This window comes from Procambarus clarkii, chromosome 15 (genome assembly GCF_040958095.1).
Source record: "Procambarus clarkii isolate CNS0578487 chromosome 15, FALCON_Pclarkii_2.0, whole genome shotgun sequence".
Classification (NCBI taxonomy): domain Eukaryota; kingdom Metazoa; phylum Arthropoda; class Malacostraca; order Decapoda; family Cambaridae; genus Procambarus; species Procambarus clarkii.
Window position 1 is genome coordinate 1666570 of NC_091164.1, and position 13423 is coordinate 1679992.

Genomic DNA, 13423 nt, shown 5'->3' on the forward strand with positions numbered 1-13423 from the left:
CTGTTTGTGAGTGTATAGCCTCGCAACAGTGCTTGTAAGTGTATAGCCTAGGAAACTATTTTTAGGTGTATAACTTCGTAATGTGTTCATAAGTATACAGCTTTCTAACTTATGTCTGCAATCAAAATATAAAATTATTTATATTTAAGGCAGTAGATAAAGGAGCATATTGTGACAGTGTCAGACCACGGAGGAAGAATTGAAACAGGAATTTCCTTAAGTACTTTCGTATATTAATACATTTTCAGAAGGAAGATGATCCATTCCTTCTTAAGATGTATTAATATACGAAAGTTCTTAAGGAAATTCCTGTTTCAATTCTTCTTCCGTGGCCTGACACTGTCACATTTTTCATCACGTGTTAATTTTCGTGGTTTATACACACAAAGGAACATATTGTATAACGCTACACACTGAGGAACATGCAAGTGGCAGCTGTTGGGTTGTTTTCAAATATAATGACAGCATATACCAGACATAATTTTTTTTTGCTTCACACTTAAAGTATTTTAATCAATGGCGCCACAATCATATAATAATAATAATTCATATTCATTGTGTCAGGGAACAGGCAGCCAGAGTGTAAACATACATGTTAGGCTTATATCGAGGTTCCCCCCCCCCCCAGGTCGAATTACTGACCATCCCCAGGTTGCAATCCCACAACAAGCTGACTAATTGATAATGGATACTTACTACTAGGTGAACAGTTGCATTAGGCGATAGGAAACGCGCCCAACTATTTGTCTCACCCGAGATTCGAAACCGAATTCCTGATTGAGAGTCGAGAACGAACCCACTGTACAACAAATCTGGTACTAAATCAGTGTTACTTACCTTTATCATTATATATTTATCGTTGCTCCTTTAAATAAGTTGTCAAGAGGGAGGAACGGAGACTGTGGTCCTTCTGGATTGCTCTAGACATCCATAACAGCGACACTCGCGTAGTTGTCAAGTTGTTATGTGTGAGGCGCCAGACTGAGGCCAGCCATCTAGGCTCGGATCCCCTCAATGGGTTACGAGCAGCAAATTTATCTGGCTTTAATTGTATTAAAGTTATTATTTTCGCGTTATCATCCTTCTACATTTATGTGTTGCTATTTATATTTACAGAAAGATTATTATGTAAATTGTGGGCGTTTCTCATTTACTGTACTGACTCCGAGAGAAGCTTTGGTGCTAAGGTATTGCTGCAGTTCAAAATCCAGCTAGAAAAAATCACCAGGAAAACGTGGGGACCTTTGGCAAACAGCCGCCTTCTTGTCCCCGTCGAGGCCACTGGAAAGATGATGTATGAGTACATGTGGATATATGTACAGTGTGCTATAATGAGTACAGGATGGTGTAATGAGTACATGGGGTACTTATCAGTATCCCATGAGTATATGGGGTATACTCATGGTATAATGAGTACAGTGCGGTACAACGAGTAAAGGTTAATGAAATGTGCATCTGGAATGTAAATGATGTAATACGTATGGGAGGAAGCAGAGTGATTGTTGTTGTTGGGGGTCGCGGGATAGCATGGAGAGGAAAGGGATAAGAGGAAATGTTTTCCGTTCTCCCACCCAGCTCCTATAATAGTGATTGCAGGAGCTGGGTGGAGGGAGAGAGAATGTCTGAGGGAGTATGTGAGAGATGTTGGGAGAGGTAGTATGACGTGAGGTGGTGGTAGGAGAGGAGAGTGAGAAGGTAGGAGTGTTAAAGCGAGTTTTTGGGAGTGGGAGTACGTTGGTGGTGGGAGGGGAAGCGTGCATCTCACTTCATCCATGGTTCCTGCCCGCCATCTGAGGAGCTGGAGGAGCTATACAACGTGTGACAAGAAGCCTTGTACGCTGCATATAACCAATGTTGTAACCCTTTTTGTGTAATGACGTTTTCAAATAAAGTTAGATATATATACACATTCCAAAAGAATAGGGGTGGTAGAAGAAAATATCAAAGTGTTCAGTGAGGATCCACAAGGTCTTCTCTGAGTACTCTATATTTTCTTCTCCGAGGCTATGTGTGTGTACTAAGAAATTGTATAGTTAGTTTTACCATTAGATTGTTACTTGTTTAGCTAAATGAAATGCGGGGTTCAGTTCCTGAACCAATCATGTGCCTCTGTAACCCTTTCCACCGCCACCCCTGGGATGGATATGGGATGCATAATAAATTACTAAGCTAAAACCCCTCCAACTTAGCAGTGTTAAAATTTTCTACAAGGGAGCTAGATTGTTAAGCAACAGCAATAACCTTCCCTGTATTATTTTAACTAAAATGCCATCAATATATTTTCATGCCAACAGATTGTCTAGTTAAATACATCCTCCCAAATTTATAAAACCTATAGCTAGATGGAAATGTACAAAATAGACTTTTACCCCCTCCCACAAAAAAAGAAGAAGTTCACTTTATGTACTATTGAGGCTCAATATGGCAAAGCAAACGTGAGACAGCAACCAAAAACCTAAACTGATCTGCTCTGGGTCTAACATACACAATCTTTGGCCTAATTTAATACATATTTACTATATTAGGTCTTAAAAATTACGTTTGGTTACGGCATTTTCACTGAATCTATACAAAATTAATATGTAGTACAAAACATGGGACTATTTTGAGGGTGAAAGATCAAGTTTTGTACTTCCATACATAGTAACTAAAGGTGCTATTGTTTTTAGATGACAAGTTGAATTGAATAATGATGCAATAAATAATTATCAAAAGAAGGTGCCAAGTTAGATGATGCAGAAAGGAATAATTATTTAATGATTATCATTCATCCATCTAACATGTACATACATACCAATGATACCACCTAAATGTATTGCACTTCAAAATCTGACATTCCAATTCCTTAATTTTACTCTTACCTACAATGACAAACTCTTCTTACACAAACTCATCTACACTTTCAATTCAAACACACTCTTGGCAAAGACCACCACATTATATGCATGCACACAATGTTAATACGAACACTTGATTCCCATCACAGTCCATTTACACTTACTACAGATGTTTTTACATTTACTTCCTTAACACTTCTACCAAATACAGGAGACACATTACACAACTCTAGGTCTTATGCTCATCCCACATTACAATTCTAAATTTTCCCTCCCAACTTTCACAGGTACTCTATTCATATAAAGGCATTTTACTGATGTCAATAAACTCTGATTCCAAAAAAGTATACAACTTTATCTCCCTTTCTCTCCATTGCTAGAACTTTTCAACAACCATTCTCGCGAAAAATCTTCTATCTCCTTTACCCTAAACCCCTCCGTTACTCCCCAATCGTAAATTTCGTTCTCTACTTTATTTTTAATTTTCAAACACTTTCCGTAACATATTACATATCTAATACCTTATAGATTCCATATTCAAACCTTCTACCTTATTACTTATACACAGGGACCACAAAGGTATCATTCCAATCATCTGACACTTACCCTCCTTTCACGTGCAATTTGACATACATTACTGTACATACAAATGCATTCGCTCCTTTTTAACAAACAGCTTTCATCCAACCTTATCCCACTCAGTGGATTGTTCACTCACACCATGACCACCCTTCTTCTTGGCATACCTCTCACTCAAATTTATTCCAATGCTTCTTCGCCAGTCTCCTATTATTCATTCCTTCAATATACTCAAACCTGTTATTGACTTATGCACTTCGCATTTCTCTAACATTTTCATTTGTTCTTCATTTTTCCTATTGCTACACATGCTTCAAAGATAGTCCAGTTTTTAATGCATTGACTCATTGATTCATATGTTCATATCACTACAGTCTCAACCATATAAGTCAGCAATATTACATATAGCCCACTGGTGATATTTGTACCTATCATTTATTTTCTGATCAGGAGTTTCAATGCACCAACCACTTTCCACTCCCGCCTTCTACTTTTCATTTCTCAAATGTTTCATTTATCACTTGTCCCAGGAATTTAATTTGATTGAACATATCCAACACATTATAATTCACGTGTTTTTCATTTCACACTAAATTTCTTTCCTCTCCAACACCATAATTTTACTCTTGGCCACATTCACTTTTAAATTTCTCTCCATCATTTTCAACGCTAAGCCCTGAAATCATCTCAAGATAACTCTACATAACTATCTTTTACACGCTGCTAAAATAATCTGCATACTATACTCAAACTTCATATATTCTTATTTGACCCATTGACTAGGCTTACACCCTTCTTCATTAATATATACCATATATACAGTACACACACACACATTATATTATATATATATATATATATATATATATATATATATATATATATATATATATATATATATATATATATATATATATATATATATACACACAGATATATACAGGTACTGTAATTCTTTTCTGTATAATACTATAAATGTACGTACTGTATATGTATACCTTAATTATCTAGAAACCAACGCATGTAAATAAAAATGAATTCCATCCTTCTATGTACATCTTCCCTGGATTATCTATATCGGTGAAGTTGTACAGTATATATGAACATGCATCCTGCTTCCACAGGCATACCTGCATTATCTAAATTATATTAAATTGTACTGCATTTCTGTATACATAATACTGTTCAGCATATGGACATGTATCCCACTGCAGTATGCATAACTAAACATTATCAATGCACCCCTGTATGTATGGACATTATGTATTTAAATTATTACATTACACACACATAATTTAACATTTGTACTGCAAATTCCTAATCATTTTATGTGCATGCAGCAAGAAAAGTAATTAACAAAACATGTTATTCCCACCACCAACACACGTACAGTATTTGCTTTGCTACTCTTGGCTTGTGAGATAGTGACAACCAACCCATCAATCGGTTATTGCTGCCCCTAAATACTTGCATGCCATCTCCACAATTGTACTTTGTGCCAAATAAAGAAAATCTTTTATTTTCAAATATCATATCAAACTCCCAACGTTTATCCGTACCTGATGAGTTTACTCTACAGTAGTCTCGTACCCCCTAATACTTCCATTAATTAAAAAGACAATGTAGTTACCTCTCTAGATGTGGCTCAAACTTTAATATGAAGGACCCCAGACAGTAAAAAAATAAATGGAGCAGAAACTAATTTAATTTTATTAAACTAAGTTTAATAAAACCCAATCAAAGAACAAACTGCACAATACGGCATAGCATGTGCTTTAAGAGAAGTGTGTATAGATGCCAAAGGTTATGAATATCTTCATGAAAGTATAGAACATTAATATTAAAGTTTAAATCATTATCATATAAGATAAAACCAAAAGCTTTAAAGTAGAAGAAAAAACTTCAAACATAGCCAAGGCTTAAGGAAATTTTTCGGGAGTACAAACACTTTATTACTACATTAAATCAGCACAGCATACAATTAAAATGCCTCCCCACTGAAGCCACCTCTGAATTCTGTAGCCTGGGTTGTAGCAGCGGCGAGGTAGGGAAGCGTGGCCAACACCGGCAGTCATCAGTAGTGGCGAGTGCATGAATTTGTTCGTACACTACCTATTTAACTTACACCTAAGATTACACCTTCGTTCACCTATACAAGTAACTTCCAATTTCATGCTAACAGCATATGTGATGAAAAATTTATATTGTAATTACAAAAAGACCTTAACCATTAGTAGTTTTCCACTACTGTATGATTAATTTCATGAATCCTAGATCCCGAATTCTTCTATGCTATCAAATATAGTGTAATTATATTTGTTAAACTCCCCATATATTTTAATCTTTAATTCCATGCAGCCAGTAATCGTTCCTAACCTCCACTCTGCCCCAATACAAACTGCCCCATAGAAGACACTGAATTTTGTACAAGTTGCTTGAACAGTAAACAATGGTGTACAAAAACAAAGAAAGATGGTAGTAGAAACTAAAGGTAGATCCAAAGGATATGAATAATAACTATGTTAAACTTCATACATTTTTGGTCTAGCAATAAGAATATAGAATTTAGTAAACTGATGTAATGATACAGAATACCTGAAAAAAACAGGGTCCCCATGGTCAGCAGGTATTGAGACATGACTGCATGAAGTTACATAATACAGTGGCTGGGCAAGAGCTGAGTGTGGTGTTAGTCAGTTCTAGCCCTTTCACAATAAAAATACAGATTCAACAAGTGAGAGAGCACACCACTCAGGCCCTTCTTCTCTTAAACAGCTGTTGGCTGAGAATTAAACATTAATTTAAGGCCTCTACATTTATTTATAAGAATCAAATGTAAAACATTTTTATTTTTTACATATTTTAATACAGAACTGTTCACATTATAACTTTACTTTCAAACAAAGTACTTTAATAACAGCATACAACTGGAGGAAAAAAGCTTATGAGGTCACAACACAAGACTGCACCATTTTTCTGATTACATTGCAATAATTTTCTTGCAACTTGAATTGCACAATAAAACCACATTTACATTACGCAGTTTCACTTGGGCACTTGTTCACTGGTTGGTAGATGTGCACTGTACACTTGTTTCATCTGTACACTTGAGGATCATCACTTGGTACCATACCTTGCATGCACCACTACATTTGAGTGGGCATGCTGGGTCCATCGCTGAGCTGATCGATGACTGCGTGGATGCCGAAGTCACTGACCTACCTGAGTTGTATCATCCAGTGTGACTCATGTACCTAATGGACACTACCTTAATAAGCTATTCTGAGCTAATTATCTGTATTTTTTGTGCCAGCAACACTATACTTCTGTCAATCCACAAAGGAAAAATTATAGCATGCCCATTTTTATAACATTTCAGATAAAATTACTTTTGGACAAATGAAATAGGCCATTATGTACAAAATAGTCTAAAATTTATTAAATCTGACTTTAAAACGAAAAACATTGTAAAAAGCTAAAACATTGTACAAGTCGTGTTAATAAATCATATACTACATCACAGCCAAAAGGTACAGAGTCACTCGCCTGAGAGGAATATAAATAACATGACAGTCACCCATCACAGGTAGGCTCGTTACTTGCGGCATCAATGACCCCAGCAAATGTCAGGTACACCTCAAGTCGCATTGTCTTTTTTTGTCTTTGTTGACAGTCTAATTGAAAGGCCTACAAACCTCACACAATTCATCTGATAGTAAGTGCCAAAACAAATAAGCTATCAAAGTTGCATCATGATTAATGCATCACAGATTTGCATGACATTTTTATCGCTTTTCATTTTACACTATGTAAAGGCTCTCAAGTTTAAAATGTCTTCCTCAAAACCATAGTGTGAATGATTAGGCACACAACTTTAGAACACTGTTCAATAACACATTCCTCAATCCTCATTTAACTGACCACTAGTTTCGTCACCTTGTTCTCTGTTCTCGTCAGTCTTCCCTAGTTTCCTCATTTTCCTGCTCCATCACAGAGTCTTCCTCAGTTCCCTCATTGGCCTGACCATCACCATCTGCATAAGCATTACCCTCTCGGTGGTCATCACTACCTCCACTTTGTGGACTACCCAAAACCCTATCACTATCCTCTCTAGCTGCAACAAAACCAGCAAGAGAATCTTCTTGCTGCAGTGGTTCTTCGGGATCTTGAACTTGTGCACTGTGCTCTTGCAGAGAACTACCATCTTCAAGACCTATTGATGACAAACGCCCCTGACAGTGTTCCGTCTGTGACAAAGGATGTGTAGGCTCTTCCTGCGAGGCATTAGAGCTCACAGGTTTCTCTGCTTGTTGGGAGTCTTCTTGGCATAAATCATGCTGTTGAGAACCATCATGTTGGGTAATAACCTCATGAGTTTCCTTTTGAAACTTGTCGTTATTCACAGAATCCTTCTGTGACCATTCATCTGTATGAGCTTCTTCATTTAAAATATTAGTTTGCTGATAAGCTTTTTTACTGTCTTCACTAAATTTACTTTGAACAGATGCCTGTATATGGGACTCAAGACCATCATCTCTCCTATTATCATTAACTTGCTCCAAATTAGAATTATTACCCTGTGGAGATTTGTGTGATTCTGTCTCATTAGCAGATGGAGCAGTTTCTGATGTGCTACCTTCCTTTCTAGACTCAAAATTTTGACTGGACTCTGCATCATTGATTACACTTGTCCCTTGATCCGCATCATTGGTTACACTTTTCTTTTCAATCTGTGTGTTTTCCAATTCCATAGGTGTAGTTTCTATTTCCATAGGTGTGCTTTCGATTTCCATAGGTGCACTTTCTACTTCCATAGGTGTACTTTCTACTAGTTCCATAGGTGCTCTTTCTGCTTCAATAGGTGCATTTTCCACTTTTGAAGGTACTCTTTCCCCTTCTTCAGATGCACTTTCTACTTTTGTAGCTGCTTTTTCTACTTCTAGAGGTGTAATTTCCACTTCTCTGGGTGCACCTTCCACTGCTATGGATGCACTTTCTACTTCTGTAGTTGCACTTTCCACTTCAGTAGGTGCACTGTCTTTAATGGGCTTCTCTTCAAGTTCATCTTTCCCAACTTCAAGCTTTGCTGTTTCATCCTGTTTATCTTTCTGGGAAGTATTTTTATTATGTTCCGTGGGCAAATCTGCAGTGCTTAAACTTTCTTTGACTCCTTGTTTAGATTTCTCTTCATCTGGTGTATCTTCTTTGATTATTTACATCAGATCCCAGAGGAACAGTATCAGCCATCATAGCCCAAACATCCCAACTACCAGGTGCCCCATCTTCCATTTCTACAACTGATTCTTCCTCTTGTGGAGTTCCTTCTTCCTCACGTGGAGCCCATCTTGACTTTTCCCATGGTCGCTTATCATCCCTTCTTTTGTCGCTATCCCGTGATCTTTCACTATCTCGTGATTTACTATCCCAAGACCTATCATCCCGAATACGGTCATCACGAGATCGATCATCCCGAGTCCTGTCATCTCTTGATCGAGTCTCTCTTGATCTATCATCTCTTGAGCGATCATCTCTAGATCGATCATCCCTGGAACGATCATCTCTGGTACGATCATCTCTAGAGCGGTCACTTCTGGAACGGTCACTCCTAGAACGATCATCCCTAGAGCGATCATCCCTAGAGCGATCATCCCTTGGACGATCATCCCTAGAACGATCATCCCTAGAGCGATCATCTCTTGACCGTTCACCTCTTGATCGATCATCTCTAGAGCGATCATCCCTGGAACGATCATCTCTGGAACGATCTTCCCTGGAGCGGTCATCCCTGGAACGGTCGTCCCTGGTACGATCATCCCTAGAACGATCTTCCCTGGAGCGATCGTCCCTGGAGCGATCGTCCCTGGAGCGGTCGTCCCTGGTGCGATCATCCCTGGAGCGATCTTCTCTGGAGCGGTCATCCCTGGAGCGGTCATTTCTAGGGCGGTCATCCATAGATCGATCTCGATCCATGGAGCGGTCTCTATCAATGGAACGATCTTGGTCAATTTCACGAGCTCCCATTTCACGAACTCCCACATCACGAGCTCCCATTTCACGAACTCCCATATCACGAGCTCCCATATCACGAGCACCCATGTCACGAGCTCCCATGTCACGAGCTCCCATGTCACGAGCTCCCATGTCACGAGCTCCCATGTCACGAGCTCCCATGTCACGAGCTCCCATTTCTCGAGCTCCCATATCTCGAGCTCCCATTTCCCGAGTTCGTTCATCATCACGAGAACGTTCATTGTATCTGTCCATATCTGAGGGTCTATCTCCATCCCGGGATCTGTCAGAATCCCAGGGTCTGTCAGGAAGACCATCCCTAGATACTTGTGGTCCTCCATGTGGAACATCATGGCCCTGAAACCTGGGACCAGGTCCATCCATCCACATACCTGTGAAAGTTAAGTAATTTCAACAAAAACTACATTTTTGAGTCTCAATAAAGCCTTGCCTTGCTTTCATTTAAATATAAAAAGATAGTCAAATGAGGGAAAAAGATACTGTAGTAGATAATGTAATGCATTATTAATATTCTATATTTTCCATAAAGCTCAACAGTTTTTGTATAAAATATGTCATGAAAGGACACAGTAACTATTTTTTATCAGCAGCTTTCACTACCACCACAAACTTTTTTACTCTCACCATTTAATTTAGCTTGGTGAAATGTAAAGTTGAAATTCTGTAGTGTACATTCTGTAATAAATTATCATATGTAAAAAAATTTACAAATATAAATGTCACTACAATGATCACTGCCAAAAAAATAAATATTGGATACAAACTTTATAACATATGGCATACATGGAACAAACTAAATAGACGACATAAAACTAAGATTCTGTTATATACTATATTATGCTGTATTCCAAAAGTTCTGAACTTGAATTCATCATAAATTTTTCAGATGTTCTGACATAAGATTGAAAATAATCACTTGCTTGTCAAATGTTAAACAGCTGCTTCTGCCACAGTGTAAGCATAAACTTAAAATTTTCCTATATTTTTTAACAGATAAACTCCATAAGCTGAAAACCCTTCCCTAGATGAACCAGCCCCACAACATAAACTAACGGTTGTTCAACATCCTCCCAGCGAGTATAAGAAATATTGCTAGAACAACCGTGGACATCTTCAAGAGAAAACCATATAGTTTTCTTCAAGAAGTGCTGGACCAACCGGGCTGTGGTGGGTATGTGGGCATGCGGGCCGCTCCAAGCAAGAGCCTGTTGCTTGGAGCTATCAGCATGACCAAGCTATCACATGTCAAGCCTGGCCTCGGGCCATGCTTGGGGAGTAGAAGAACTCCCAGAACCCCATTAAGCAGGTAACTTGTCCAATGAAGAAGTGGTTGTCATTGTTAATAGCTTTAATATTATGATATGTCTACTAAAGAGAGATCACAAGTGCAGTAATTGTTAAAAGAAAAGGCTAAGCCAGCATGCCACAGATAATTCAAGCATTCCTAGATATCCCTCACGAGCAGGTCTTTTCTTTAATGTATGTGTATTTAGAAGATAACAAATATACCTTTCACCTGTGCAGCGGCATGAGAGGATGTAACATCCCTGGATACTGAGAATTGAGAGTACGAAGTGGGCTCCAAATTACTAGGGGAGAACCCACCCCTATTTGCATTACCAGAACATTCAACTTTACTGAATTTCTTACCATGAATGTCAAGAAATGAATGGCCATTTTCACAATGTTCAATCACTCAAGGCTATCTTTATCTATCATAAACTATCTTTAACAGATAGTGTAACTTGAATAAACTCTTAATATAGCCATCATAATTACTACTACTACCAGATATGGCCTGAACAAAAAATGACATAAGTTTGTGTTACCCCCTTAACCCCTTTTAGGACAAAATAAATATTGTATGGTCCTCACTCACTGCCAGCTGGTGGCAAAAGACCCCTTGCAGGTAGAAAATAACAAAAACTTTAAATGTCTGATTTAAAGATTGTGTGATACTAGAATATTACTAGATTGTGTGATGCTTAAGTGACATGAAAAGAAGTACCAAGGCGCATACAGTTTGCAAATGACACAATGATAATAGCTGAGCCAACCAAAGCTGCTACACCAGCCTGTCCTCCTGAGGGTTCCCAACGTCACTAAACTCTTGTATTAAAGGGCCAGAACCTAACCAACCTGAGGACCTACAAACAGAAAATAGGACATCAAGTCAGTTTCGTGAGTCGCTACAATTTTTTGTACACTACTTTTGCCTTAGGTAAAGCATACGTCAAAATGTGATGTGCTATTGGGAGAATGGGTTGGCTCCATAGCCATATGTAGAAGAAAACTAACAGTACCATGTGATTAAACTGCAGAGACAGGGAGGAACATTCTTGGAGAATGACAAAGTGTGTGAACAACTCAACAAGAAGTTCCAGGTCTTCAAACCAGCACCAGACTGGTATCCAAGTAGGGATGCCAACAGATAATCAGAAACTATACTCAACAGAATTCAAGTAATGTCGAAAAGATAAATAGAAACCTGGAGGAATTAGATATAACAAAAGTAGTACCACCGGGCAAGATATCAATATGGTTACGGAAGGAAGTTGCATGGATCTTGTGTTACTGATTAACTATAATGATCAACATTAGACGAAAGACTGGAGAGCTACCGAAAATCTGGAAAATGACAAATGTACTGTATTTCTAATATTCAAGAAATGGGACAGATATGAAGGATTAAACTATATATACTACGTGCATTTCAGGCAAGATTCTAAAAAAAAAGTCACCAGAAAAAAGATGTTGAACATTTGGGGAGAAATATTATATGAGAGGTGTAACAGAAATGGGATGGTCACAATATTTACACATTCAGGAGAATTTCTCTTACACACCAGAAGGTCTCAGCCTTCGACCAATTGATCGGATATCTGAGATACCCATTCTCCCATCGAGGGGTGTCTGCATACCAGGTTTACACAGCTGAGACTTGACATAATAGCTGGACCATACATACATACACATACACACACAATATTCCAAAACTAGAAGACAGAAGAAAAAGGAGGGATATGATTACTACGTACAAAATAGTAACAGGAATTGATAAAATCAATAAGGAAGATTTCCTGAGACCTGGAACTTTAAGAACAAGAGGTCATAGATTTAAACTAGCTAAACATAGATGCCAAAGAAATATAAGAAAATTCACTTTTGCAAACAGAGTGGTAGACGGTTGGAACAAGTTAGGTGAGAAGGTGGTGGAAGCCAAGACCATCAGTAGTTTCAAAGTGTTATATGACAAAGAGTGCTGGGAAGACGGGACACCACGAGCGTAGCTCTCATCCTGTAACTACACTTAGGTAATTACACACTAGGCAGGGCGAGATGTATAGGGCAAGTCTCCTTACACCCAGTGCCTCTGTTCACTTAGCAGTGATAAGGAACCTGGGTGTTAGTCGACTGTTGTGGGTAGCATCCTGGGGAATGGTCAAATGCTGCATATATCCGAGGTGTAAACGAATTTCCCACAAATGCCACAAGGCACAGCACGAGGAAAAAGCCGGAAGGCTACAAGTGAAATATGCCACAAGATCATTGCAACAAGTGGGCCATAAGGTTCCCTTCAAAGCATTATACGACAAAGAGTACTGGGAAGACGGGACACAAGTGTAGCTTTCATTCTGTAACTACACTTAGGTAATTACACACACACACACACACGCACATAGTTTACTTAGCAAAATTAAGGCAACGAGGGTCCTCAGACTGATATTCAAATCTGATTAATCTACTATCATTTTCTCAAGAATATAACATGTACAATTAGGAGGAGGAGGAAGAATAGGAGGATTGATTATCATTTCAACCAATATATGCACCAAATTTCAGACTTGCATTCATTAGTTGATAGAATTTTCTCCATTTATTACTGTTGTCTACTTAATAACTTGTTACTCATGTATGCCATTGTTATGAGAAAATAAAATTATGTAATAATGAATGATGATAGCCAATATACACAA

The 13423-nt window shown here is 38.2% G+C and overlaps 1 protein-coding gene across 1 annotated transcript in view; it reads right to left on the reverse strand.

Moving 5' to 3' along the window:
- Positions 1-7166: 7166 nt before the first annotated feature.
- Isha (Insulator su(Hw) mRNA adaptor) overlaps positions 7167-13423 on the reverse strand; it is a 55819-nt gene continuing 49562 nt past the window's right edge. Inside the window, 4 exon segments of the mRNA XM_045743783.2 lie at positions 7167-7371; positions 7373-8626; positions 8628-9817; positions 10071-10121. Of these exon segments, the coding sequence (XP_045599739.2) occupies positions 7318-7371; positions 7373-8626; positions 8628-9817; positions 10071-10121 (2549 nt within the window). The 3' untranslated portion in view covers positions 7167-7317.